This window comes from Salmo salar, chromosome 03 (assembly GCF_965601325.2).
Source record: "Salmo salar chromosome 03, fSalSal1, whole genome shotgun sequence".
Lineage (NCBI taxonomy): Eukaryota > Metazoa > Chordata > Actinopteri > Salmoniformes > Salmonidae > Salmo > Salmo salar.
The window spans coordinates 58,162,320-58,188,227 of NC_138293.1; the positions used below are offsets into that span (position 1 = coordinate 58,162,320).

The 25,908-nt window shown below is 43.2% G+C and overlaps 1 protein-coding gene across 1 annotated transcript; it reads right to left on the reverse strand.

The window, feature by feature from the left end:
• Positions 1-10,466: 10,466 nt before the first annotated feature.
• Positions 10,467-12,253, reverse strand: LOC101448042 (IFNb). The gene is given in 5 exon segments (NM_001279095.1): positions 10,467-10,562; positions 10,777-10,869; positions 11,560-11,709; positions 11,837-11,914; positions 12,119-12,253. Coding segments are annotated over 5 exon segments (552 nt in total).
• Between the last annotated feature and the right edge of the window lie 13,655 nt (positions 12,254-25,908).

Genomic DNA, 25,908 nt, shown 5'->3' on the forward strand with positions numbered 1-25,908 from the left:
TTAGCTTAAGGGTAAAATTATAGTTTTGATATCTTGGATGGTCATTACTTGAATCAATTGTTATCTGACAGTGGTTACCGTTCTCGAACCCTATTACTCAGCAATTTACCAAAAATGTGGTCGAGTGACACTATGCTGTTGTTTTGAACTGCATATTGTATATAAACAAATGAATACATGAAAGACTGAATGGATGAATGCATGGATGACTGAATATGAAAAGTAATACAACCAATATGATAATAGATGCATGTTTTTTTCATTTAATTTTAATATAAATAAATAAAGGAATAAATAAATACATAGCCTTCACATAAATCAGTCAGTCAGTAAATATATCATCCATCAAACTATTAGCCAGCCTCATGTAAATGTCACATGTCTCCAATGATGATTATGTGGTTTGTCCAACAGACCTCTTCTTTCTCACAGCTTGACTCTGCTGTCGAGGAATTTTTAAATCTGCACCAGTTTGTAGCAAACCTCCCACGATCTCACATGCGCATGCGCTCTGTTTCTGGAGCGAATACAAGACATGCATTTTTTCAGTCAACTCAACTACAGCAGGTGCTGAGCTAACGCATCCGACGACAAAAAACGGCGTTTGGAAGTTCCATGTTTCACATGTGAGTTGTGGCAGCAAAATTCATCCGATTTGTGGTGATCTAGAACTTTTCCTCTGATTAATTTAGCCTCTTTTCAAGGACATTTGATATTGGACTCACCTTCTGTTTCAAGACGGTGTTCAGCGTGTCGAAATGTGTTTTCATGACGCGTTGCCTGTTGTGACCGACCCTCCATCTCCAGAGGATGCCCCAACACCACACCCGACCTGGTGACAATAAAATGGTGGTCAGTGAATTTGTTCCGTATTAATTAAAGTTTTGAAAATATTATACAAAAATAATTTAGATTAAATCACATATTAAAGACCTGTGCCAATTATTGTCTGCCCCCCAAATATAGTTTAGGCTACGCCATGAGGGATCACACTTACATATCCCTCTAATTTCTTAACTTAACTAGGTCATCTGTTTTTGAACAGGTTCAGTGTTTCCTTGTTCCACGTGACAGGAGTCAGGCCAATTCATAATTGGGCCATATATCCCGAAGCCTCTAATGCAACTACAGAAACGTCCTCACCTGTGTAAAAGAAAACAGGGTTTTAGGCATTAGGGTGTCTCATAAATTCCATGGATAAACTTCCAATTTATCATTTTGAAATTGTAAAAATCATATACTATAGGCTTCAAGTGCATCATCCCAGTCCGACATCGCTAGAGCTGCCCGTCAGTCAAGAGTTGCCAGAACTGCCCGTCAGTCAAGAGTCGCCAGAACTGCCCGTCAGTCAAGAGTCGCCAGAGCTGCCCGTTAGTCAAGAGTCGCCAGAGCCGCCCGTCAGTCAAGAGTCGCCAGAGCTGCCCGTCAGTCAAGAGTTGCCAGAGCTGCCCGTCAGTCAAGAGTCGCCAGAGCCGCCCGTCAGTCAAGAGTCGCCAGAGCCGCCCGTCAGTCAAGAGTCTCCAGAGCCGCCCGTCAGTCAAAAGTCGCCAGAGCCGCCCGTCAGTCAAGAGTCGCCAGAGCCGCCCGTCAGTCAGGAGTCGCCAGAGCCGCCCGTCAGTCAGGAGTCGCCAGAGCCGCCCGTCAGTCAGGAGTCGCCAGAGCCGCCCGTCAGTCAGGAGTCGCCAGAGCCGCCCGTCAGTGAGGAGTCGCCAGAGCCGCCCGTCAGTGAGGAGTCGCCAGAGCCGCCCGTCAGTGAGGAGTCGCCAGAGCCGCCCGTCAGTGAGGAGTCGCCAGAGCCGCCCGTCAGTGAGGAGTCGCCAGAGCCGCCCGTCAGTGAGGAGTCGCCAGAGCCGCCCACTAGTCAGGAGTCGCCAGAGCCGCCCACTAGTCAGGAGCCGCCAGAGCCGCCCACTAGTCAGGAGCCGCCAGAGCCGCCCACTAGTCAGGAGCCGCCAGAGCCGGCCAGACTGCCCGGCGATGCCAGAGTGGCCCGACTGCCCTCCGGCGATGCCAGAGTGGCCCGACTGCCCTCCGGCGATGCCAGAGTGGCCCGACTGCCCTCCGGCGATGCCAGAGTGGCCCGACTGCCCTCCGGGTCTGCCAGAGTGGGCCCGACTGCCTTCCGGGTCTGCCAGAGTGGGCCCGACTGTCCTCCGGCCCAGCCCGAGTGGCCCGTCTACCCGGAGCTGCCGGGGTGGGTCGTCTTCCCGGAACTGCCAGAACCAGAGCCACCTCCAGATATAGGTGGGTTGGGGAGGGGGGGTGTAGCACAGTGCCGTCGTTGACGGCAGCCACCCTCACTTCCCTCCCTTTAGTTTAGGGGGATTATTTTGTTGTTGTTTGGGGTTTTTGTTATTTTTGAGGTGCTTCCGGATTAGCACCTTTAGGGGGGGGGGGGGGGGGTACTGTCACGTCCTGGCCAGTATAAGGGTTAATTGTCATTGTAGTTTGGTCAGGACGTGGCAGAGGGTATTTGTTTTATGTGGTTCAGGGTGGTGTTTTTTGTAGTAAGGGCATTTGATTTAGTATTCCGGGGTTTTTTGGGCACTGTTTGAGATTCAGGTATTCTATGTTTAGTCTAGGTAGTCTGTTTCTATGTTGAGTTAATTGAGGTGGACTTCCAACACATTGTCCGATTTCAAAAAGGCTTTACGGTGAAAGCAAAACATTAGATTATTTTAGGATAGCACCTTAGCAAAAATAAAAAAAATAAAAACATTTTTCCAAGCACGGATAGCCGTCACAAAACCAGTTATACAGCTAAAATTAAGCACTAACCTTTGACAATCTTCATCAGATGACACTCCTAGGACATCATGTTAGACAATACATGCATTTTTTGTTCGATCAAGTTCATATTTATATCCAAAAACCCAATTTCTACATTGGCGCGTGACGTTCAGAAAATGTTTTCTCCCCATAACTCCCGGTGAATAGGCACATTTAATTTACAGAAGAACTCATAAACGTTGACAAAATTTATAACAATTTTTTAAAGAATTAGAGATAATCTACTCCTTTATGCAACCACTTTGTCAGATTTCAAAATAACTTTACGGAAAAAGCACATTGTTCAATATTCTGAGTACAGAACTTAGCCTTCAATGCTAAGCTATACAGTTAGCCTACAACCATGGCGTCGACAAATCTCTAAAAATATGTTCTAAATATTTTCTTACCTTTGCTGATCTTCGGCGGAATGCACTCGGAAGGGCACCCACTTCCACAAGAAATGTTCATTTGTTCTGCAAAGTCCATCATTTATGTCCAAATACGTCCATTTTGTTGACCCATCCAGAACACTTTACAATGCCATGTGGCGTGGACGCAAATCCATAGACGAAATGTTCAAAAGTTCCATTACCGTTTGTAGAAACATGTCAAACGATGTTTAAAATCAATCCTTTAGGGTCTTTTTTAAAGTAAAATTGCGATAATTTTACAACCGGGCAATAGGTATTCATCCCAGAAGAAAAATAACCAACGAAGTCACGTGCACGCGCGTCACGAGACACCTGTCCTCAGACTGGCCAGTGATTGACTGAGCCAGAATTTTCTGCCCGGTAACAGGTGACGGATGAAACCAGTTCCTTAAGATTGTTGAAAGCCAATGGAAGCCTTAGGAGGTGCAACGTAAATCCTATGTCACTGTAGTTTTTCAAGGGATTCAAAAGAAAAACTACATTTCTAATTTCTCCCAGTTCCTGATGCAATTTTTCTCAGGTTTTTGCCTGCCATATGAGTTCTGTTATACTCACAGACACTATTCAAACAGTTTCAGAAACTTCAGAGTGTTTTCTATCCAAATCTACTAATAATATGCATATTCTATTTTCTGGGCCAGAGTAGTAACCTGTTTAAATTGGGTACGTTTTTCATCCAGCCGTGAAAATACTGCCCCCTAGCCCCAAGAGGTTTAAGACCCTTTACATTGTCGAAGCACCTTTGGCACCGATTACAGCCTCGAGTCTTCATGGGTATGACATTACAGGCTTGGCACACCTGTATTTGGAGAGTTTCTCCCATTTTTCTCTGCAGATCCTCTCAAGCTCTGTCGAGTTGGATGGGTAGCGTCGCTGCACAGCTATTTTCAGGTCTCTCCAGAGATGTTTCAATCGGTTCAAGTCCAGGCTCTGGCCAGGCAAATCAAGGACATTCAGAGACTTGTCCTGAAGCTACTCCTGTGTTGTCTTGGCTGTGTGGTTAGGGTCGTTGTCCTGTTGGAAGGTGAACCATCGGACAAGTCCGAGGTCCTGAGTGCTCTGGAGCAAGTTTTCATCAAGGATGTCTCTGTACTTTGCTCCGTTCATCTTTCCCTCGATCCTGACTAGTCTCCCAGTCCCTGCCGCTGAAAAACATCCACACAATATGAAGCTGCCACCCACCTGCTTCACCGTAGGGATGGTGCCAGGTTTCCTCCAGAAGTGACGCTTGGCATTCAGGCCAAAGAGTTCAAACTCGGTTTCATCAGATCAGACCATCTTGTATCTCATGGTCTTACTCCTTTAGGTGCCTTTTGGCAAACTCCAAGTGGGCTGTTGTGCCTTTTACTGGGGAGTGGCTTCTGTCTGGCCACGCTACCATAAAGGCCTGATTGGTGGAGTGTTGCAGAGATGGTTGTCCTTCTGGAAGGTTCTCTCATCTCCACAGAGGAACTCTGGAGCTCTGTCAGAGTGACATTCGAGTTCTCGGTCACCTTCATGACCAAGGGCTTTCTCCCCAGATTGCAAACAGCCCTCGGAAAAGTCTTGGAATTTCAGTTTTTATTTTTAATTTGCAAAAACGCCTAAAAACTTGTTTTCACTTTGTCATTGTGGGGTGTTTTTGAAGATCAATGACGATTTAAGAAAAAAATAAAAATTTAGAATAAGGTGTAATGTAACAAAATATGGAAAAAGTCAAGGGGTCTGAATACATTCCGAATGCGCTCTATCAAATAACCTGACAATGATCCACATGATATGGGTAGAATCGAGGCCTTTCTCAGTCATGAAATACGAAGCTAGGTCCCTCTTGGTTCTCAGTCTCTCCTATACCACTTTGCCCAACATGTTATTCCCCAGAGGTTGTCAAAACACAATTTGTATGGTTTTATAACTTGTATTATTATTATTATTATAGGGCTGTGAAACCCAGAGCTGAATGTCTTCAGACTGAGCATTTGTCACTGGAAATTGCTGATGACATTGAACATAGCTGAGGATTAGGGTATTCCATTCTTTTCAGTCTCTCTTTTCTTCCCTGGAAATGCATTCCCAAGCAAACTAGACAGATAGCTAACAACTAAGTCTAAAATAAAACTCCTAAGGCTAACATTTCTTGAATGAAAATATTGAAAACGTTTAAATATGGTCTCAGAAACACCTTAGCAGCCCCGTGCTTGACAATTTTTAGTTCAACTTTCCTAACCTTTTTGTCAGTACTGGGAAAGGTTTTGACCCCAAGCTGACTGGCCAGTCATTTCTGAGCGCCTTACTGTCCTTCAATAAGACATCTCCCACTTTTACATTTGGCTTTTCTGCGTCTCTGCAGCGTTGTCAGGTACTCCTATCTCCAACTTTTCCAAAAGGTGTCAGCGAGACACTGGACTTGCTTCCACTGTTTTCCATGAAGGTCGTTCATGTTGAAGTATCCAGAAGGGGCTGAGGAAGTGCTGGTCTTTTGTGTCAGTAACATTGAGGGTGTGAGAATGGCAGGCATGTCAGGGTCGGTTGACACTGACACTAGGGGTCTCGCATTGATTATTGCCTTAAATTCAGACATAATAGCGCTCAAGACCTGATGTGTGAGACGAGTGGTGCCTGTCTGAAACTGCATAGCATTTAGGATACGTCTGGCAACCCCAATGATACTCTCCCAAGAACCACCCATATGAGACGAGTGTGGGGGATTAAATATCCAAGTACTTGTCTGAGAGGTATTTAGTCAGTTCTGAGTCATTTGTTTAGATTCCCAGTTCCCCGCAGGCACCTATAAAGTTTGAACCTCGATCAGAGCGTAGCACTTTTGCTGGACCACGGATAGAGAAAAAACACCTCAGCGCGTTGATGAAGCTGGATGTGGACATGGAATCGATGAGCTCAATATGTCCATGCTCTAGTGGACATACAGGTAAAAAGTACTGCCCAGTTCTTGGAGTCTGCACTACCACCTCTTATATATTTTTAACTTCACCTTTTTTTTAACCAGGTAGGCCAGTTGAGAACAAGTTCCCATTTACAACTGCGACCTGGCCTGACCTCTAGTGCAACGAGTTATGACATTCCATTGTCCAAACACATCAAGTCCAACGCTGGTGAATGGTGGTTCAGATGTGAGTCTGTCTGCTGGCAAGTCAGCCATCTTTTGGTCAAGGAACCTCCTTCTAACGTTGTGGCAGGTGAAACACTTGTGGATGATACCAAAGACAAGACGTTTCCTCCCAATAATCCAGAAGCCTGCTGCTCGAATAGATCCATCTGAAAAATGATGGCCCTGGTGAGCCACTTGCTCATGATAATGTCTTACCAGCAAAGTGGTGACATGATGTGTCCGTGGGATGATGAGAGGATGTTTTCGTCTTGTGACATGTCGGCAGAGGACAAGCGGCCTCCCACCATCAGCAACCCATCCTCATCAATCACTGGGTTCAGCTTTTTGAGTGTACTTTGTTTTGGGAACTCTTTTCCCTTTTCAAGGCATTTGAATTCCTCTTTGAAGGCTTCATGTTGCACATAGTGAAAGATTGCTGTTGTGGCTTGTGACAACTCACTTGTACTGCATGGTTTATTATAGTCATGTCAGCCTCTGCAGTTGGTGTTGTCCGCGCCTTCATGGAAGGATCTGGCAACATGAATGAGGTGTGCTGTGGTTCAATTGAGAGCTTTCCAGCTTGAGAACCTCTTAAAGCGATGAGAGCCACGTTGAGCTCCAGTAACCTTAGTGGCGAAGGCTGTGACATCTGGTCGAATCTCTGCATCTGCGGGAGGCTCTACAAGGTCAAAATTGATGGTCTCAGGCTCTCTTGAGTTTGCTTGGGTCAGGAAAGGTGGAACTGAGAACCAACTGGTGTGCTTTAAGAGCGCAGCTAGTATGGGCCTGGTTGCATGGTCTGCTGGATTGCTGTCAGTGTTTTCATAACAACACTGATCTGGATGGGTAGACTTCCTGATGTGAGTTACCCTATTGGCAACATACACATAGAATCTTTTGGTGAGATTGTGGATGTAACTGAGAACTATCTTACTGTCTGTGTTACGTCAATGTCCATTTAGTCTCTGATCATTTCATACATCTCAACAGCTAGCACAGCCACACACAGTTCTTGGCGTGGGATAGTGTGGGCCTGTCGAGGGGCCAATTTTGATTTCCCCATGACACTCACTGTGGTCAGATGAGAGTTCTCTGATTAACCTCACTAGGGTATGTGGGATGCTAGCGTCCCACCTGGCCAACATCCAGTGAAATTGCAGAGCGCCATATTCAAATACAGAAATACTCATTATAAAAATTCATAAAACATACAAGTGTTATACATAGGTTTAAAGATTAACTTCTTGTTAAACATGTCAAACAATGTTTATAATCAATCCTAAGGTTGTTTTTAGCCTAAACAATCGATATAAAAGGTAAACAAGAAAGGCGCGCTCTCGGTCTCGCACATGAAAAATCTCTAGGCCACTGTAGTGTCCACTTATTCAGAGTGCTCTTACTCCCTAATTTTTCAGAATAAAAGCCTGAAACAATTTCTAAAGACTGTTGACATCTAGTGGAAGGCATAGGAAGTGCAATTAGAGTCCTAAGTCAATGGATACTGTAAAGGCATTCAATAGAAAACTACAAAAATAAAGATATCCTACTACCTGGATGGATTTTTCTCTGGTTTTCGCCTGCCAAATCAGTTCTGTTATTCTCACAGACATTAGTTCAACAGTTTTGGAAACTTTATAGTGTTTTCTATACAAATCTACCAATTATATGTAGATCCTAGCTTCTGGGCCTGAGTAGCAGGCAGTTTTCTTTGGGCATGCTTTTCATCCGGAGGTGAAAATAGTGCCCCCAACCCTAGAGAAGTTAAAGCTTTACCTTGCATTGTTATTGGAGCCACGAACCCAAGGGGTCATAAAGACCACTCACTGTGGACAGGATGCCTCTCCGCGTAAAAGGCTTCTCATTGTAGGACACCTGGAATGTGAAGCTGTCTGTTTTCAGGTTCCAGGAAAGTCCCAGGCTCTGTTGAAAGGGGAGAGAATCCACTCCGAGGTCCAGGTCTTTTAAGTCTTTAGTATGGTACTTCATGGGGAAGTCTTCCATAATTATTTTGCTATTGGATGCAATCTTGTGTAGTTTCATGTTGGACTCCGCTTACATTGCTTGTGTTTTTCTTAGAATGTTGATAGCTTCTTCTATAGTAGCTACTGATGTCAGCCCATCATCGATGTAAAAGATCCTCACTACATATTGCTTGGGTTTTGACCCGTATTCCTTCTCACCCTGTAGAGCAACTCATCTCATGCAGTAGATGGCTACGGCTGGTGAGGGGCTGTTCCCAAATACATGCACTTTCATCCTGTACTCAGTTATGTTCCTATCTGGGTTGTTGTCTACCAGAGAAACCTTAAGTAACCTCTGTGATCCTCACGTACTCCAACACAGTTAAACAGTTGTTGCATATCTGCTGTTAGTGCCACTAACTCCTTGACACTTAGCACTGGAGTCAACCACCACTCTTACATGTTCAGGTTATTGTAGATGGTAAACTCCAAGTATGGGCAGATACCAGCGTTCTTTGTCTCCCTCTAGTGGCGGAGAATATTTGATTTGGTCGTTATCCAGCATCTTTTGCATGAAGAATAAAATGACGTTTCATGTCAGGCTTTTGGTCTAAAGTCCTGCGAAGTGATTTGAGACGGTTCATGGCCTGCATGGCCTATTGTCTGGCATCATGTCACAGTCTATCAGAGTAGGGAGAGTGAGCTGCATGTGTCCGTCTATAGACTCCACCATGAAGTTCTCCTGTCTGAAGTCTCTGTTACCCCAGAACAGGTCTTCATGGTGTATGGAGCAGAGCTGTCATTGATTTTGAAGAGATTCAAAAACTGTCTTGGCCAGAGATTTGTTGCTCTGTTCATCAAGCACTACATACATTTTGACAACTTTCTCTCTTTTCCCAGCTGGATAAGCTTTGACTAGGAATATTTTTGACTAAAATATATTTTGATTAGTTTAACACTTTTTTGGTTACTAGATGATTCTATATGTGTTATTTCAAAGTTTTGTTGTCTTCACTATTATTCTACAATGTAGAAAATAGTAAAAATAAAGAAAAAACCTTATTAAAGAATAAATAAATAAAATTATAGCCCTAAGAAGTTAAAGAATACATTTATAAAGAAAATTATGTAATGTAGTCTCCACGAACTATGAAATGCATTATGAAGAAAATTGTATAGTCCTACAGTTGCCTACACGAAAAAAAGGGGTCTTTCTGACTCCAAATACACCAGTACTGTAAAGAATTAAGAGAAAACAAGCATAGAAAACAGTATAGGCATTAATACAAATAAAAAAACAATCTAAGGCTTCTATTATAATATAATTATTTTGGTCACAACCTGGTTGATTAACAATGTTTGGTTATCACGTTTTTTTTAATTATAGAAATATATATGGGACATAAAAAAGGCAGTTGCTCATCAAGCATTGCTCAAATAACTTTCAAAAGATTGTTCCAAAGTTTGACCCCGAAAAAGTTTGTTCCTAATGAATGAAATCGTACAAAAATGTGTGTATTTTCCTACGTATTAAGTAGCACAAAATGTGTATCTTTTCACACAAATTAAGCCACACAAAAACGCACAAAAATGCTTGAAATATGCAAAATACTTTTCGTACATATTTGCACGAATTGAGTGTGAGATTGTGTTGCAACACAACAAACCAATGTGCCAACGTGTTTTACACCATTGGTTGAAACAATGCAAATATTAACAACCACTGTATATCTTCAAAATGTAGATAAAACTAGAATTGTGATTTCATGGATCATCCTTCCTTGCATCTATAGTTCTGTGACAGTGGTTATTTGTTTCAACACCATCTCTCAGCTATTTACAAAATAGTGGTTGAGTGTGCTTTGGTTTTGTTTCAATGTCAGAGTTCCCCTTTAGAAAGTCGGTCTATAAAAAAATGAATGCATGAATGCAGGCATGCATAAATGCATGAATTAATTATATAAGTGAATGAAAACAATATGAGATTAGTTGTATGTATTTTTTATTTAATTGTATTAGAAATAAGACACGAATAAATAAACGCATAGTGTACACATCAATCAGTCTACCAATATAAATAAATAAATAAATAAATAAATCAGTCATTCAGTCAATCTAGCAGCCGGCCAGTCAGTCAGTATATATATGAGCCATCAATCTGTTAGCCAGCCTGAGGAATATGTCACGTCTCCAATGATGATTCTTTGGTTCTCCTCACAGCTTGACTCTGCTGTCAATGAATTTCTTGAACTGCACCAAGTTTTCGCGAATCTCCTTTCGCACAATCTCCCAGGCGCATGCGCTGTGTTCCTGGAGAGCGTACAAGATATACATTTTATTTCAGTCAACTCAACCACTGCAGGTGTTGTTGCTCCAACGCATCCATCGACATTAAAACGGCACTTGGCAATTCCAAGTTTCATATGTGAGTTGTGGCATTGAAATGAGTCCTATTTCTGGTGATTTAGAACTTTTACTCAGATTAATTTAGCCTCTATTTGAGGACATTTGAAATTGGACCCACCTTCTCTTTCAAGACGGTGTTCAGCTTGTTGAAGTATGTTTTCAGAGTAACCGACCATCCATCTCCAGAGGATTCCCAAACACCACCTACGACCTGGAGACAATATACAATGCTGGTGAGTGCATTAATTATGTCTTATGAGACGGTTATGAAAATATTAGAAACATATTTGGTGTGTTTGAAGTGTTTAAATTATTGAAATACCAATGCCCACGATTGTCTGCCCCCAAAATACACTGAGTGTACACCACATTAGGAACACCTTCCTAACATTGAGTTGAGCACACCGTTTTACCCTCAGAACAGCCTAAATTCGTCAGGGCACGCGTTCCACAGCGATACTGGCCCATGTTGACTCCAATACTTGCCACAGATGTGTCATGTTGGCTGGATGTCATTTGGGTGGTGGACCATTCTTCACACAGAAGGGAAAATGTTGAGCATGAGAAATCCAGCGGCGTTACAGTTCTTGACACATTCAAACTGGTGCGCCTGGCACCTACTACCATACTCCCGTGAAAGACATATTTTGTCTTGCCCATTCACCCTCTGAATGGCACACATACACAATCCATGTCTCAATTGTCTCAAGGCTTAAAAATCCATGTTTAACCTGTCTCCGCCCCTTCCTCCACACCAAAAGAAGTTGGTCTAACAAGTGAGGGATCATTGCTTTCACCTGGATTCAGCTGGCCAGTCTATGTCATGGAAAGAGCAGGTCTTGCTAATGTTTTGTACACCCAGCGTATAACCTATAGACTACACAAGAGGGATCATACTTACACATAACTCTAAGTTTTGAACTTGACGATATATGACGTTTTGGAACATGTTAAGTTTTGTTTTGTTCCACGTGACAGACGTCAGACTGTTGTTGTATAATTGTTCCACATATCGCATAGCCTCCAATGCCACCACATAGACGTCCTCACCCTGGATAAAATAAAACAGGGTTTAAAGCATTGGGTGTCTAAATAAGTGGTTTTAAACTTCCAATTACCCGTACTGTATTTAAATTATACTGTACTTTAGGCAATCAAAATGCTGAAGTGTATCCTACCTCTGTGTTCTTGTAAAGATCCTCTGGAAACATTTGTTCGACGTTTTCTTCTGCACACATAAGTGGAAAGAGTCCACCCTGAAATAGAATTCATATCAATATCAAGAAGTAAACTATATTGTGATAGTAACCTTAAATGAAACATTGCGGTACAGAAAGTGAAAGCATTTCTTAAAAATATAATGTGCTATAATGCAAAATAGAAATCTGAATATCATTGCGAATTTTGCGCATCAATTTGTGCACACCAAATAGCGGACTGGTGCAGTTTAAATTCCTCACCATATCTGAGAGCAGGCCTATGCTCACATCGTTCAGCTTCCCCAACCTAAACTGCGTCCACCTGCAAGGTTTTGATGCTGCTGTGCCTTGGCAGAACAGAGTCAGGCAAATGCTCAACCATTTCAATACAGCCATGTTTCTTTTCTAAGAACTTCAATGGAACAGCTATTATAAATGAATTACGACCGATTATCTTAAACTTGATTGATATGATACCTAGATTGTTGAAGTTGCCCATTTTATATGACACAAGTATCGCTACGTAAAGGTATCAAAATCCCTTTGTGGTGAAGAAGGGTTTCATGGTTCAGACTTTCGCTTCCCTTTATAAGCCCCAATTTTCAGGGGGTTTAGTCTTAATTATTCTGTTGTAAAACTAATCGGAAAATGTTTGCCTATCAAGTTACAGTTTTCATATGTAGAGAATTGCATTGAGCAATGCATTTCATGCTAACATATTCAGCAGGTGTTAAAATGTAGGCCATATTGAATATTAAATACTAAGAAAACCATGGCTGATTTGTTATTTCTATAATACAATGGTATATGGATCTTTCCTATGAAATGAGGGCCATGTTCAGTATAAATATGCTGTAGTTTTGGACATTGCTCACCACCTTTTTCAGATTCTGTGTGAAACGTTTTTTTGATAGGCATAGCACGGAGATCAATTTTTGCTCACACACGTTTAGTCTGTTGTCGACTCTCTTTTAATCCGGTAGTGCAGTCTGAAGCATTACTGAACAGTGTTAATATTGCAAATCTTTGAAATCAAAACACGTTTTATTAATAGAGTAACTGGTAGTGTTGAATGAAGACTAAAGCCGCCGCCTCTAAAATGGAGAGTAGAGTGCGGTGGTGTTGCGGTGGTGTTGCCAGCCTGCAGGGGAATTACTTTTCCTTTTCTCTTATGCGCTTCATTCTTATTAAATTGATTCGGTAAATTCCAAGTTTTTTTTAAAAGTTAGTTCATTTTTGTTTAAAAAAAGAGTTATATGCCGTAATTTTGCCTTGACGATGACGTGTGAATTTGACCGAATGTGAATGACGATGAAGCTAATGATGGTTATAGCTATATTTTTCTAAACTTTTATTTAACCATGAAAATCCCATTCAGATATAGAATCATATGAGGATGATGACTACTACGTTAATTGTAGGTGTAGGTTTCTGATTATGCAGTTTTTATGTTAAGTCTTTATATGATGTTACCTTGTAACAATGAACTAACTGATCATAGCATTGATTGTTCATGACTGTTGGCCAATCAACAAATTAATGATTATTTTCAAACTTGAGATGAATTCCACTGTATTTGTGCAGTCAGTTAATTACAAATGTTGTTAAATGGGTCAACAGGTTTATTTCGCAGCCTACAGTCGTGGTATGAAATAAATATATTACATCTGCTAATCTGTAGTGCATAGACTCTCTTCGCCGTTGTTTTGAACAAATGAATGCATGAAAGACTGAATGGATGAATGCATGGATGACTAAATTTGTAAATTAATACAAACAATATGATAATAGATGCATGTTTTTTTTTCATTTAATTTTAATATAAATAAATGAATAACAGCCTTAATAGCCTTCACATGTACATGAATCAGTCAGTCAGTAAATATATCATCCATCAATCTATTAGCCAGCCTCATGTACATGTCACATGTCTCCAATGATGATTATGTGGTTTGTCCAACAGACCTGTTCTTCCTCACTGCTTGACTCTGCTGTCGAGGAATTTTTAAATCTGTACCAGTTTGAAGCAAACCTAAACCCCCAGAATCTCACATGCGCATGCGCTGTGTTCCTGGAGCGAATACAAGACATGCATATTTTTCAGTCAACTCAACCACAGCAGGTGCAACTCTAACGCAACAGTCAACTAAAACGGCGTTTGGAAGTTCCATGCTTAACATGTGAATTGTGGCAGCAAAATTCATCCGATTTGTGGTGATCTAGAACATTTCCTCTGATTAATTTAGCCTCTTTTCAAGGACATTTGATATTGGACCCACCTTCTGTTTCAAGACGGTGTTCAGCGTGTCGAAATGTGTTTTCATGACGCGTTGCCTGTTGTGACCGACCCTCCATCTCCAGAGGATGCCCCAACACCACACCCGACCTGGTGACAATAAAATGGTGGTCAGTGAATTAGTTCCGTATTAATTAATGTTCTGAAAATATTATACAAAAATAATTTAGATTAAATCACATATTAAAGACCTGTGCAAATTATTGTCTGCCCCCCAAATATAGCTTAGACTACACCATGAGGGATCATACTTACACATCCCTCTAATTTCTTAACTTAACTAGGTCATCTGTTTTTGAACAGGTTAAGTGTTTCCTTGTTCCACGTGACAGGAGTCAGGCCATTAAATAATTGGGCCATATATCTCAAAACCTCTAATGCAACTACAGAAACGTCCTCACCTGTGTAAAAGAAAACAGGGGTTTAGGCATTAGGGTGTCTCATAAATTCCATGGATAAACTTCCAATTTATCATTTTGAAATTGTAAAATATCATATACTATAGTTTAGGCTATTTAAATCTTGCTATATGATACTGAAGTGTATCCTGCCTGTGTGTTCAAGTAAACCTGCTCTGGAAACATGCGCTCGACTTTTCTTTTAGACACAGAACTGTAACTTGTCCACCCTGAAATAAAGTGAGCTGTATTGGAATAGTAACCTTAAATGAAACATTGTGGTACAGAGAATGAAAGCATTGGTGACATATAATGTGCTGTAATAAAATAAAATAAATGTAGGCCTAATAATGAGATATATTGAGAATCAAATTGTGCACACCAAATAGCGGACTGGTGCAAAATGGAGTGCACTGGTGTATAAACTGCGTCCACCTGCACCGATCGGAGTCAGCTCTGCCTCGGCAGAACAGAGTCAGACTGAAACTATACTATTTCAACAGATCCATGTTACTTTTCATAATATTTAAGTGAAACAGACTTTCTAAATGATCAACAACCGATTATCTTAATCTTGATTCGATATGATACCTACATTGCTGAAGATGTCCATCATAGAATAAAGCGAAGTATCGCTGTACGTGAAGCTATAAAACATTATTTTGTGGTGAAGAAGTCTGCAGGCTTCAGGCTTTAGCTTCCCTTCACAAGCCCCACTTTTTTTTCTATAGTGAAATTAATAAGAATGTTTTTTTGTCCAGAAAGTTAACAGTTTTCATACATATCTATGCAGAGAATTGCATTTCATGAGGTTAGAAAGCAGTTATTCAGCAGGCCATTATTATTTGACCTTTATTTAACTAGACAATTCAGCTAAGATCAAATTCTTATTTACAATGACGGCTTAGGAACAGTGGGTTAACTGCCTTGTTCAGGGGCAGAACAACAGATTTGTACCTTGTCTGCTCGGGGATTCGATCTAGCAACCTTTCCGTTACTGGCCCAACATCCTAACCACTAGGCTACCTGCCGCCCCATATAAGAAAACAAGAAAACAGTAACCTATTTCGAGAGTATAGTGCAGTGGTATTGGCTTATCTTTTCCTTTTCTCTCATGGTGTTCATTCTTGTTACATTGATTCGGTAATGCCAAGCGTCGGCTGGAGTGGAGTCAAGCTCGCTGCAATTGGATTTTGGAGCAGTGGAAACACGTTTTCTATACTGATGAATCTTGCTTCACCATCTGGCAGTCCGATGGACAAATCTGAGTTTGGCGGATACCAGAAGAACTCGACCTGCCCGAATGCATAGTGCCAACTGTAAAGTTTGGTGGAGGAGGAATAGTGGTCTGGGGCTGTTTTTCATGGTTCGGGGCTAGGCCCCTTAGCTCCAGTGAAGGGAAATATTAACGCCACAGCATACAATGACATTCTAGACAATTCTGTGCTTCCAACTTTGTGGAAACAGTTTGGGGAAGACCCTATCCTGTTTCAGCCTGACAATGCCCTAGTCCACCAAGCAAGGTCCATACAGAAATGGTTTGTCGAGATAGGTTTGAAAGAACTTGTCTGGCTTGCACAGAGCCCTGACACCAACCCCATTGAACACGTTTGGGATGACATGGAACACCGACTGCGAGCCAGGCCTAATCGCCCAACATCAGTGCCCGATCTCACTAATGGTCTTCTGGCTGAATGGAAGCAACTCCCCGCAGCAATGTTTCAAGTAACATCTAGTGGAAAGCATTCCCAGAAGAGGGGAGGCTACTATAGCAGCAAAGGGGGGATATGTTCGATGAGCAGGTGTCCACATACTTCTGGTCATGTGGTGTATAAACTTAAAGTTGAACATCATGTGACTAACGATCAGCAACAAGTTTAACTGCATCCCCTCAGATGGTTAGATAAAACACTCATTGGTTTTAGACAAGAACGAAATTTTGACAAATTATACGAAATACATTGTATTCACAAGTCGTGGAAATTACCACTAAGGACCCCAAAGTCAAGCTTAAATGAATTTATGTCTATTCACGCCAGCGGAGAGATTACAGACAAACAGCGCTTCATGTGGAAGTTAGTCAGAAGCTCTGACGGGGTATTTCCCCCTCAGCATATTTATACTGTCTCTACGGGTTACACAAAGACAGCCAACTGTCTCCTTTCTCAGCAAAGCGTTTGGTCTCAGAGACCATCTGCAGAGGATGACAAATCCTGGCAACCACAGTCTGGGTGTTCTGCTGAGCCGACCTGGTGAGAGCAATCCTCAGACACCCTGTCTGTCTACAACAGGTGCATTTCTATGTATTAAACAGGTCAAACATGTAGAATAAGCAGTGGTGTAAAGTACTTAAGTAAAAATACATTAAAGTACTAATTAAGCAGTTTTTTGGAGTATCTGTACTTTAACTTACTATTTATATTTTTGACTACTTTTACTTTGGCTTCATTACATTCCTTAAGAAAATATAATTTTTTACTCCATACATTTTCCTTGACACCCAAAAGTACTTGTTACATTTTAAAATCTTAGCAGGACAGGAAAATTGTCAAATTCATGCACTTATCAACAGAACATCCCTGGTCATCCCTAGTGCCTCTGATCTAGCGGACTCACTAAACACACATGTTTCGTTTGTTAATTACATCTGAATGTTGGAGTGTGCCCCTGGCTATCCGTAAATTAAGGAAAACAAGAAAATGGTGACGTCTAGATTGCTAAATATAACGAATTGGAAATGCATTATACTTTTACTTTTGACAATTAAGTATATTTTAGCAATAACATTTACTTTTGATACTTAAGTATATTTTAAACCAAATACTTTTATTCAAGTAGAATTTAATGGGTGAATTTTACTTTTACTTGAGTCATTTTCTATAAAGGTATCTTTACTTTTACTCAAGTATGATAGTCGGGTACTTTTTCCACCACTGAGAATAAGTGTGAGACACTGAAAAAGCAGAAAGAGACACAGTAAAATTCAACTACACACATTTTCAATATGTAATTTTTTCACAGGTTATTCAAGCAGACAGGTAATACCGTTCAGTTCAACATAGGTACAAAAGGGACATATCCATTTAAATATAATAAATAGACTAACAGGGTCCCACGTGATTGTGTGTATTCTTTATAAACTGTTAAGGGCGTAGCTTCTGAGATGAGCCCGTATGATCAGTGAATCTTTGCCTTCAAAATATCCAATCTTTGCAGATGACGTTTGGTCTCTTTCCTGATGAGCTCCCACGCCTGTGCACTGTAGTTCTGAAAAACAAAGGAACATGTACATATTAGTGGTGTTGACTTTCTGGTCATATAATGATCATATTGTCTTGAACAACAAAGGGCTGGGCCGTATGTAATAATGTATGAAGCCTCTCAGAGTAGGAGTGCTGATTTAGGATCAGTTTTGCATTTCAGATCACTATAAATAAGGACAGAGGCCTGATACTAGATCTGCACTTCTCTGAGATGCTTAATACATATGGCCCTAGAACCCAAAAAGTGTTTCAAACCTGCTCCTGCTTAGCCTAGTTTATATTCATTTGATTAGATGTATTGAGGCTAGGGGGCAGTATTTTCACGGCCGGATGAAAAACGTACCCAATTTAAACAGGTTACTACTCTGGCCCAGAAAATAGAATATGCATATTATTAGTAGATTTGGATAGAAAACACCCTAAAGTTTCTAAAACAGTTTGAATGGTGTCTGAGTATAACAGAACTCATATGGCAGGCCAAAACCTGAGAAGATTCTATATGGGAAGTGCCCTGTCTGACCATTTCTTGGCCTTCTGTAGCCTCTTTATCGAAAATACAGGATCTCTGCTGTAACGTGACATTTTCTAAGGCTTTCATTGGCTCTCAGAAGGCGCCAGAACATGGAATGATAACTCTGCAGTCTCTGGGCGAAAAACAGTAGGGGTTTTGGAGAGTGGTACTAATGAGAACAATGGCACTGGTGCGCGCATGCATGTGACGATTCCATTTTCTTCTTTCAGTGTTTGAACGGATACAACATCTCCCGGTTGGAATATTATCGCTATTTTACGAGAAAAATCGTGTAAAAATAGATTTTAAACAGCGTTTGACATGCTTTGAAGTACGGTAATGGAATATTTACAATTTTTTTGGTCACGAAATGTGCCGGCGCGTCAACCTTCGGATAGTGATTTGAACGCACGAACAAAACGGAGCTATTTGGATATAACTGGATTATTTGGAACCAAAACAACATTGGGTGTTGAAGTAGAAGTCCTGGGAGTGCATTCTGACGAAGAACAGCAAAGGTAATCCATTTTTTCTTATAGTAAATCTGAGTTTGGTGAGTGCCAAACTTGGCGGGTGTCAAAATAGCTAGCCATGATGGCCGGGCTATCTACTCAGAATATTGCAAAATGTGCTTTCACCGAAAAGCTATTTTAAAATCGGACACCGCGATTGCATAAAGGAGTTCTGTATCTACACTGCTCAAAAAAATAAAGGGAACACTTAAACAACACAATGTAACTCCAAGTCAATCACACTTCTGTGAAATCAAACTGTCCACTTAGGAAGCAACACTGATTGACAATAAATTTCACATGCTGTTGTGCAAATAGAATAGACAACAGTTGGAAATTATAGGAATTAGCAAGACACCCCCAATAAAGGAGTGGTTCTGCAGGTGGGGACCACAGACCACTTCTCAGTTCCTATGCTTCCTGGCTGATGTTTTGGTCACTTTTGAATGCTGGCAGTGCTTTAACTCTAGTGGTAGCATGAGACAGAGTCTACAACCCACACAAGTGGCTCAGGTAGTGCAGCTCATCCAGGATGGCACATCAATGCAAGCTGTGGCAAGAAGGTTTGCTGTGTCTGTTAGCGTAGTGTCCAGAGCATGGAGGCACTACCAGGAGACAGGCCAGTACATCAGGAGACGTGGAGGAGGCCGTTGGAGGGCAACAACCCAGCAGCAGGACCGCTACCTCCACCTTTGTGCAAGGAGGAGCAGGAGAAGCACTGCCAGAGCCCTGCAAAATGACCTCCAGCAGGCCACAAATGTGCATGTGTCTGCTCAAACGGTCAGAAACAGACTCCATGAGGGTGGTATGAGGGCCCGACGTCCACAGGTGGGGGTTGTGCTTACAGCCCAACACCATGCAGGACGTTTGGCATTTGCCAGAGAACACCAAGATTGGCAAATTCGCCACTGGTGCCCTGTGCTCTTCACAGATGAAAGCAGGTTCACACTGAGCACATGACAGACGTGACAGAGTCTGGAGACGCCGTGGAGAACGTTCTGCTGCCTGCAACATCCTCCAGCATGACCAGTTTGGCGGTGGGTCAGTCATGGTGTGGGGTGGCATTTCTTTGGGGGGCCGCACAGCCCTCCATGTGCTCGCCAGAGGTAGCCTGACTGCCATTAGGTACCGAGATAAGATCCTCAGACCCCTTGTGAGACCATATGCTGGTGCGGTTGGCCCTGGGTTCCTCCTAATGCAAGACAATGCTAGACCTCATGTGGCTGGAGTGTGTCAGCAGTTCCTGCAAGAGGAAGGCATTGATGCTATGGACTGGCCCGCCCGTTCCCCAGACCTGAATCCAATTGAGCACATCTGGGACATCATGTCTCGCTCCATCCACCAACGCCACGTTGCACCACAGACTGTCCAGGAGTTGGCAGATGCTTTAGTCCAGGTCTGGGAGGAGATCCCTCAGGAGACCATCTGCCACCTCATCAGGAGCATGCCCAGGCGTTGTAGGGAGGTCATACAGGCACGTGGAGGCCACACACACTACTGAGCCTCATTTTGACTTGTTTTAAGGACATTACATCAAAGTTGGATCAGCCTGTAGTGTGGTTTTCCACTTTAATTTTGAGTGTGACTCCTAATCCAGACCTCCATGGGTTGATAAATTGGATTTCCATTGATTATTTTTGTGTGATTTTGTTGTCAGCACATTCAACTATGTAAAGAAAAAAGTATTTAATAAGATTATTTATTTCATTCAGATCTAGGATGTGTTGTTTAAGTGTTCCCTTTATTTTTTTGAGCAGTATATAATTCTTTAAATAATTGTTTTGTTTTTTGTGAACGTTTATCATGAGTAATTTAGTAAATTCACCAGAAGTTTTCGGTGGGTATGCTAGTTCTGAACAAAACATGCTAATGTAAAAAGCTGGTTTTTGATATAAATATGAACTTGATTGAACAAAACATGCATGTATTGTATAACATAATGTCCTAGGAGTGTCATCTGATGAAGATCATCAAAGGTTAGTGCTGCATTTAGTTGTGGTTTTGGTTTTTGTGACATATATGCTAGCTTGAAAAATGGGTGTGTGATTATTTCTGGCTGGGTACTCTCCTGACATAATCTAATGTTTTGCTTTCGTTGTAAAGCCTTTTTGAAATCGGACAATGTGGTTAGATAAAGGAGAGTCTTGTCTTTAAAATAGTCATATGTTTGAAAGATTGAAGTTTTTGCAACCTATGTGTTGTGATAATTGCATTGTCTGTGTAACAATTTGGGCTTCATGGTTGTGGAGTCAGGCGCAGGAAGCAGGAAAATGTTTGGTACAATATGTAATTTAATAAGTACTGAAAACCGAGGAAATATGTCCAAACACAACAGGGCGAAACAATAACCCCGAAGTCCAAATTACATGTACCACAAAACATACAAAGTGACGACACGTAACAAGCCCGCACACAGAACAGGTGGAGAGGCGGGCTTAAATAATAAAACTAATTACTAATGGGAAACAGGTGTAACTCATAAAGACATAACTAACAGAAAAACGAAAAAGGGATCGATGGCAGCTAGTAGGCCGGTGACGACGACTGCCGAGCGCCACCCGAACAGGGAGAGGAACCAACCTCGGCAGTAGTCGTGACAGTACCCCCCCCCCCCCCCCCCCCCCGACGTGCTGCTCCCGCAGCGCGCCGACACCGGCCTCGAGGTCGACCCGGAGGACGAGGCGCAGGGCGATCCGGATGGAGGCAATGGAAATCAACTAACAATGATGGATCCAGTATGTCCCCCACCAGGACCCAGCACCTCTCCTCCGGACTGTACCCCTCCCAGTCCACGAGGTACTGCAGGCCCCCCACCCGGCGTCTTGAGTCCAGAATGGAGCGTACTGTATACGCCGGGCCCCCCTCGATGTCTAGAGGGGGCGGAGGGACCTCCGGCACCTCACCGTCTTGTAGGGGACCAGTTACCACCGGCCTGAGGAGAGACACATGAAACGAGGGGTTAATACGATAATAAGAAGGGAGTTTTAATCTATAACCCACCTCGTTTATTCTCCTCAGGACTTTGAAGGGTCCTACACGCTGCGGACCCAGCTTCTGGCAGGGCAAGCGGAGGGGCAGGTTTCGGGTCGAGAGCCAGACCCTGTCTCCTGGTGCGAATATGGGAGCCTCACTGCGGTGGCGGTCAGCGGTCCTCTTTTGCCTTTCTCCTGCTTGTTTAAGGGATTCCTCCACAGCTCTCCAGGTGTCCTTGGAGCGCTGTACCCAATCCTCCACCGCAGGAGCCTCGGTCTGACTCTGATGCCATGGTGCCAGGACCGGCTGGTAGCCTAACACACACTGGAAAGGCGACATGTTAGTGGCGGAGTGAATTTTAGGCCACCTCAGCCCAGGGTAAATACCTCGACCACTCACCTGGCCGGTCCTGACAGTACGACCGCAGAAACCTACCCACCTACTGGTTCACTCTCTCCACCTGCCCATTGCTCTCGGGGTGATAACCAGAGGTCAAGCTAACCGAGACCCCCAGACGCTCCATAAACGCCCTCCATACATGGGACGTGAACTGGGGACACCGAAAAGAGACGATGTCCTCCGGCACCCCGTAATGCCGGAAGACATGGGTGAATAGAGCCTCCGCAGTCTGTAGGGCCGTAGGGAGACCGGGCAACGGGAGGAGACGGCAGGACTTACAAAACCAATCCACAACTACCAGAACCGTGGTATTCCCCTGAGACGGGGAAAGATCGGTAAGAAAGTCCACCGACAGGTGAGACCACGGCCGTTGTGGAACGGGGAGGGGTTGTAACTTCCCTCTAGGAAGGTGCCTAGGAGCCTTGCTCTTGGCGCATACCGAACAGGAAGAGACATAAAACCTCACGTCCTTAGCCAAGGTGGGCCACCAGTATTTCCCCCCTTCCCCCTGCACTGTCCTCGCCACCCCAGGATGACGAAGGGTAGCATATGAGCCCATCAAATCAATCGATCACGAACACCAAGCGGTACGTATTTACGACCGGTAGGACAATTTGAAGGTGCAGGCTCCATTTGCAACGCCCGCTCAATGTCCGCATCCACCTCCCATACTACTGGTGCTACCAGCTTAGAGGCTGGAAGGATGGGAGTAGGATCGATGGGCCTATCCTCAGTGTCATAGAGGCGGGACAGCGCGTCAGCCTTAGTGTTCATAGAGCCTGGTCTATATGACATCCTAAACTGAAATCAGGTGAAAAACGTGGCCCACCTTGCCTGACGCGGATTCAGTCTCCGGGCTGCCCGGATATACTCCAGGTTCCGGTGGTCAGTCCAGATGAGAAAAGGGTGTCTAGCCCCCTCAAGCCAATGTCTCCACACAGTCAGAGCTTTAACCACAGCTAACAACTCACAGTCCCCCACATCATAGTTACGCTCCGCCGGACTGAGCCTCTTAGAAAAGAAAGCGCAGGGGCGGAGTTTCGGTGGCGCACCCGATGGCTGTGATAGAACGGCACCCACTCCAGCCTCGGATGCGTCCACTTCCACTATGAACGGCAAAGAGGGGTCCGGGTGAGCCAACATGGGCGCATCAGTGAACAGCGCCTTCAACTGGTTGAAGGCTCTGTCCGCTTCAGCTGACCACCGCAAACGCACCGGTCCCCCCTTCAAAAGTAAGGTAACGGGAACCGCAACTTGGCCAAAACCCCGGATAAACCTCCGGTAGTAATTGGCAAAACCCAACAACCGCTGCACCTCCTTCACCGTGGTGGGAGTAGGCCAATTACGCACGGCATTAACACGATCACACTCCATCACCATCCCTGAGGTGTAAATGCGATAACCCAGGAAGGAAACGGCTTTTTTGAATTTTTCTCAGCCTTGACGTATAGATCATGCTTCAGCAGTCTACCAAGCACTTTGCGCACTAGAGACACATGCTCGGCGCGTGTGGAGGAGTAAATAACGATATCATCTATATACACAATCACTCCCTGCCTGTGCAGGTCCCTAAGAATCTCATCCACAAAAGATTGAAAGACGGCTGGAGCATTCTTCAACCCATACGGCATGATGAGGTACTCATAGGGCCTCGATGTGGTACTAAATGCGGTTTTCCACTCGTCTCCCTTCCGAATACGCACCAGATTATAAACGCTCCTGAGATCCAGTTTCATGAAAAAACGCGCTCCGTTAAATGATTCCACTGCGGTAGCAATGAGAGGTAGCGGGTAACTGAACCCCACTGTGATAGAATTGAGACCTCTATAATCAATGCACGGACGCAAACCTCCCCCCTTTTTTTTCACGAAAAAGAAACTCGAGAAGACAGGTGAAATGGAGGGCTGAATGTACCCTTGCCCCAGAGCTTCCGTGACATATGTCTCCATAGCCAATGTCTCCTCCTGGGAAAATGGGTACACGTGACTCTTAGGAAGCGCAGTGTCGTGTCTTTGGCTATGCCGGATTAAGTGATATGACATGCTAACCTATAAAATTCTTTCTCTGTAATTAATATTACCTGATTAAGCTAATCATGTAAATGTAATTAACTAGAAAGTCGGGGCACCACGGAAGAACGTTTATAGAGCCGTTATCTTCCGAATAAACTCTTAAAATAGTTAGTAATATTTTACATCGATAGCAGTCAATATTAACCCTTATCTTATTTTCAGTCTCATAATGAAAGTTGTAAATTCTTGGCTATCTTCACGAACCCTGGCTAACAAGTTGAATCAGCAATACAAAATTGGGTTTAATTATTTATTTACTAAATACCTAAACTAGTCACACAGAATTACAAATACACAGAATACAAATGATGTCATACAGAAAACATCCCTGGTGGACGGAACCTGTATGATGGCTGGTTACACAAAGGAAAGGGGGTTGGGCTTGAATGAAAGAGCGGGAAGACTTAGGAAAAAGAAACAGCAGCTATGCTATTGTAAATACATTATCTTATGCATTCTAAATTACCGCCCATTTGGAAAAGGAAAATGCAATAAATATTTACTCTGAGCTGCGCTTCGGTAGATTGGTCGTAGATGCTGGCCGGGTTGGCCAACAGATCTTCCTGTCCTCGGAAGAATGTCTCTGGTGGTAAATTGGATACGTGGTGGTATCTTCGTCTGTTTGTTAGACTGGATCCGTCGTCCGTCCTTTCCTAGCCCACGTCTACAGCGGCCACTGCTAACTCAACGGCTAGGAAGTATCACTTCTGTAGTGAATAAGCTCCAAGTTCATACCATTCCCCACCAAAGCTCATGCCGAGGTTGGCTTAGTTCTGTACTTGACGTGTGTCCTTCTAACGTCAGAGGCTGCAGACCTCACGTACTGGAACATGTGGTTATCTTTTCGTCAAAGGCTTATATAGTGGAGAGGGGGAAGGATGTGTTTCATCGTTTATAACCCCTGTCTCTTCACAGGGGTGGGCCACTGATCAAGCAGGGCACTTTCCTTATGAAAACCCAATTCTCTCATTTGGAAGCTAAAATTACATTTAATCTCCTAACAAACAATTTCAATATCAAACATTTCAATTGCATAACAATTCCATGTGACTCTGATAACTAGAGGGTGTATACTTTCCCAGGTACAGTTTATATCATCCTGTCATCAGTCATAATGTCTCAGATGACAACCGAACTGACATCCATACTCATTACGTTCCAAAGCATATTTCCAACTGGTTTTATTACCAAAATATGGTTCCTTTCCCCATTTGTTTGATGTTCCCAGACTCTCTATATTTAACCCAGGCTATTCAGCAGTCCTTCAGTAGGATCAGAAAGAGAGGGGAAGGGAGAAAGGTATTTATGGGGGGGGTCATAAACCTTACCCACAGGCCAATGTCATGACAGTCCCCCCATGTTGGGTTCAATCTTGCGATTAACCTGCATGTTGTAAACCAACATAAAAATGAACGTGGGTTGTCCTGGTTGTGGATCATCGTTGTGGTCCCCATCTGGCGGTCGACCCGGGTAGGGTGTCTGCAAATGAGGAAGTCCGCTCCAAGGCTGGGCAGCAGATGTCCAGTTGGTGGTTTCTATTGCAGTCCCCCCTCTGGTGGTCGACCCGGGTAGGGTCTCTGCAAATGAAGAAGTCCGTTCCATGGCTCGGCAGCGGATGTCCGGATTG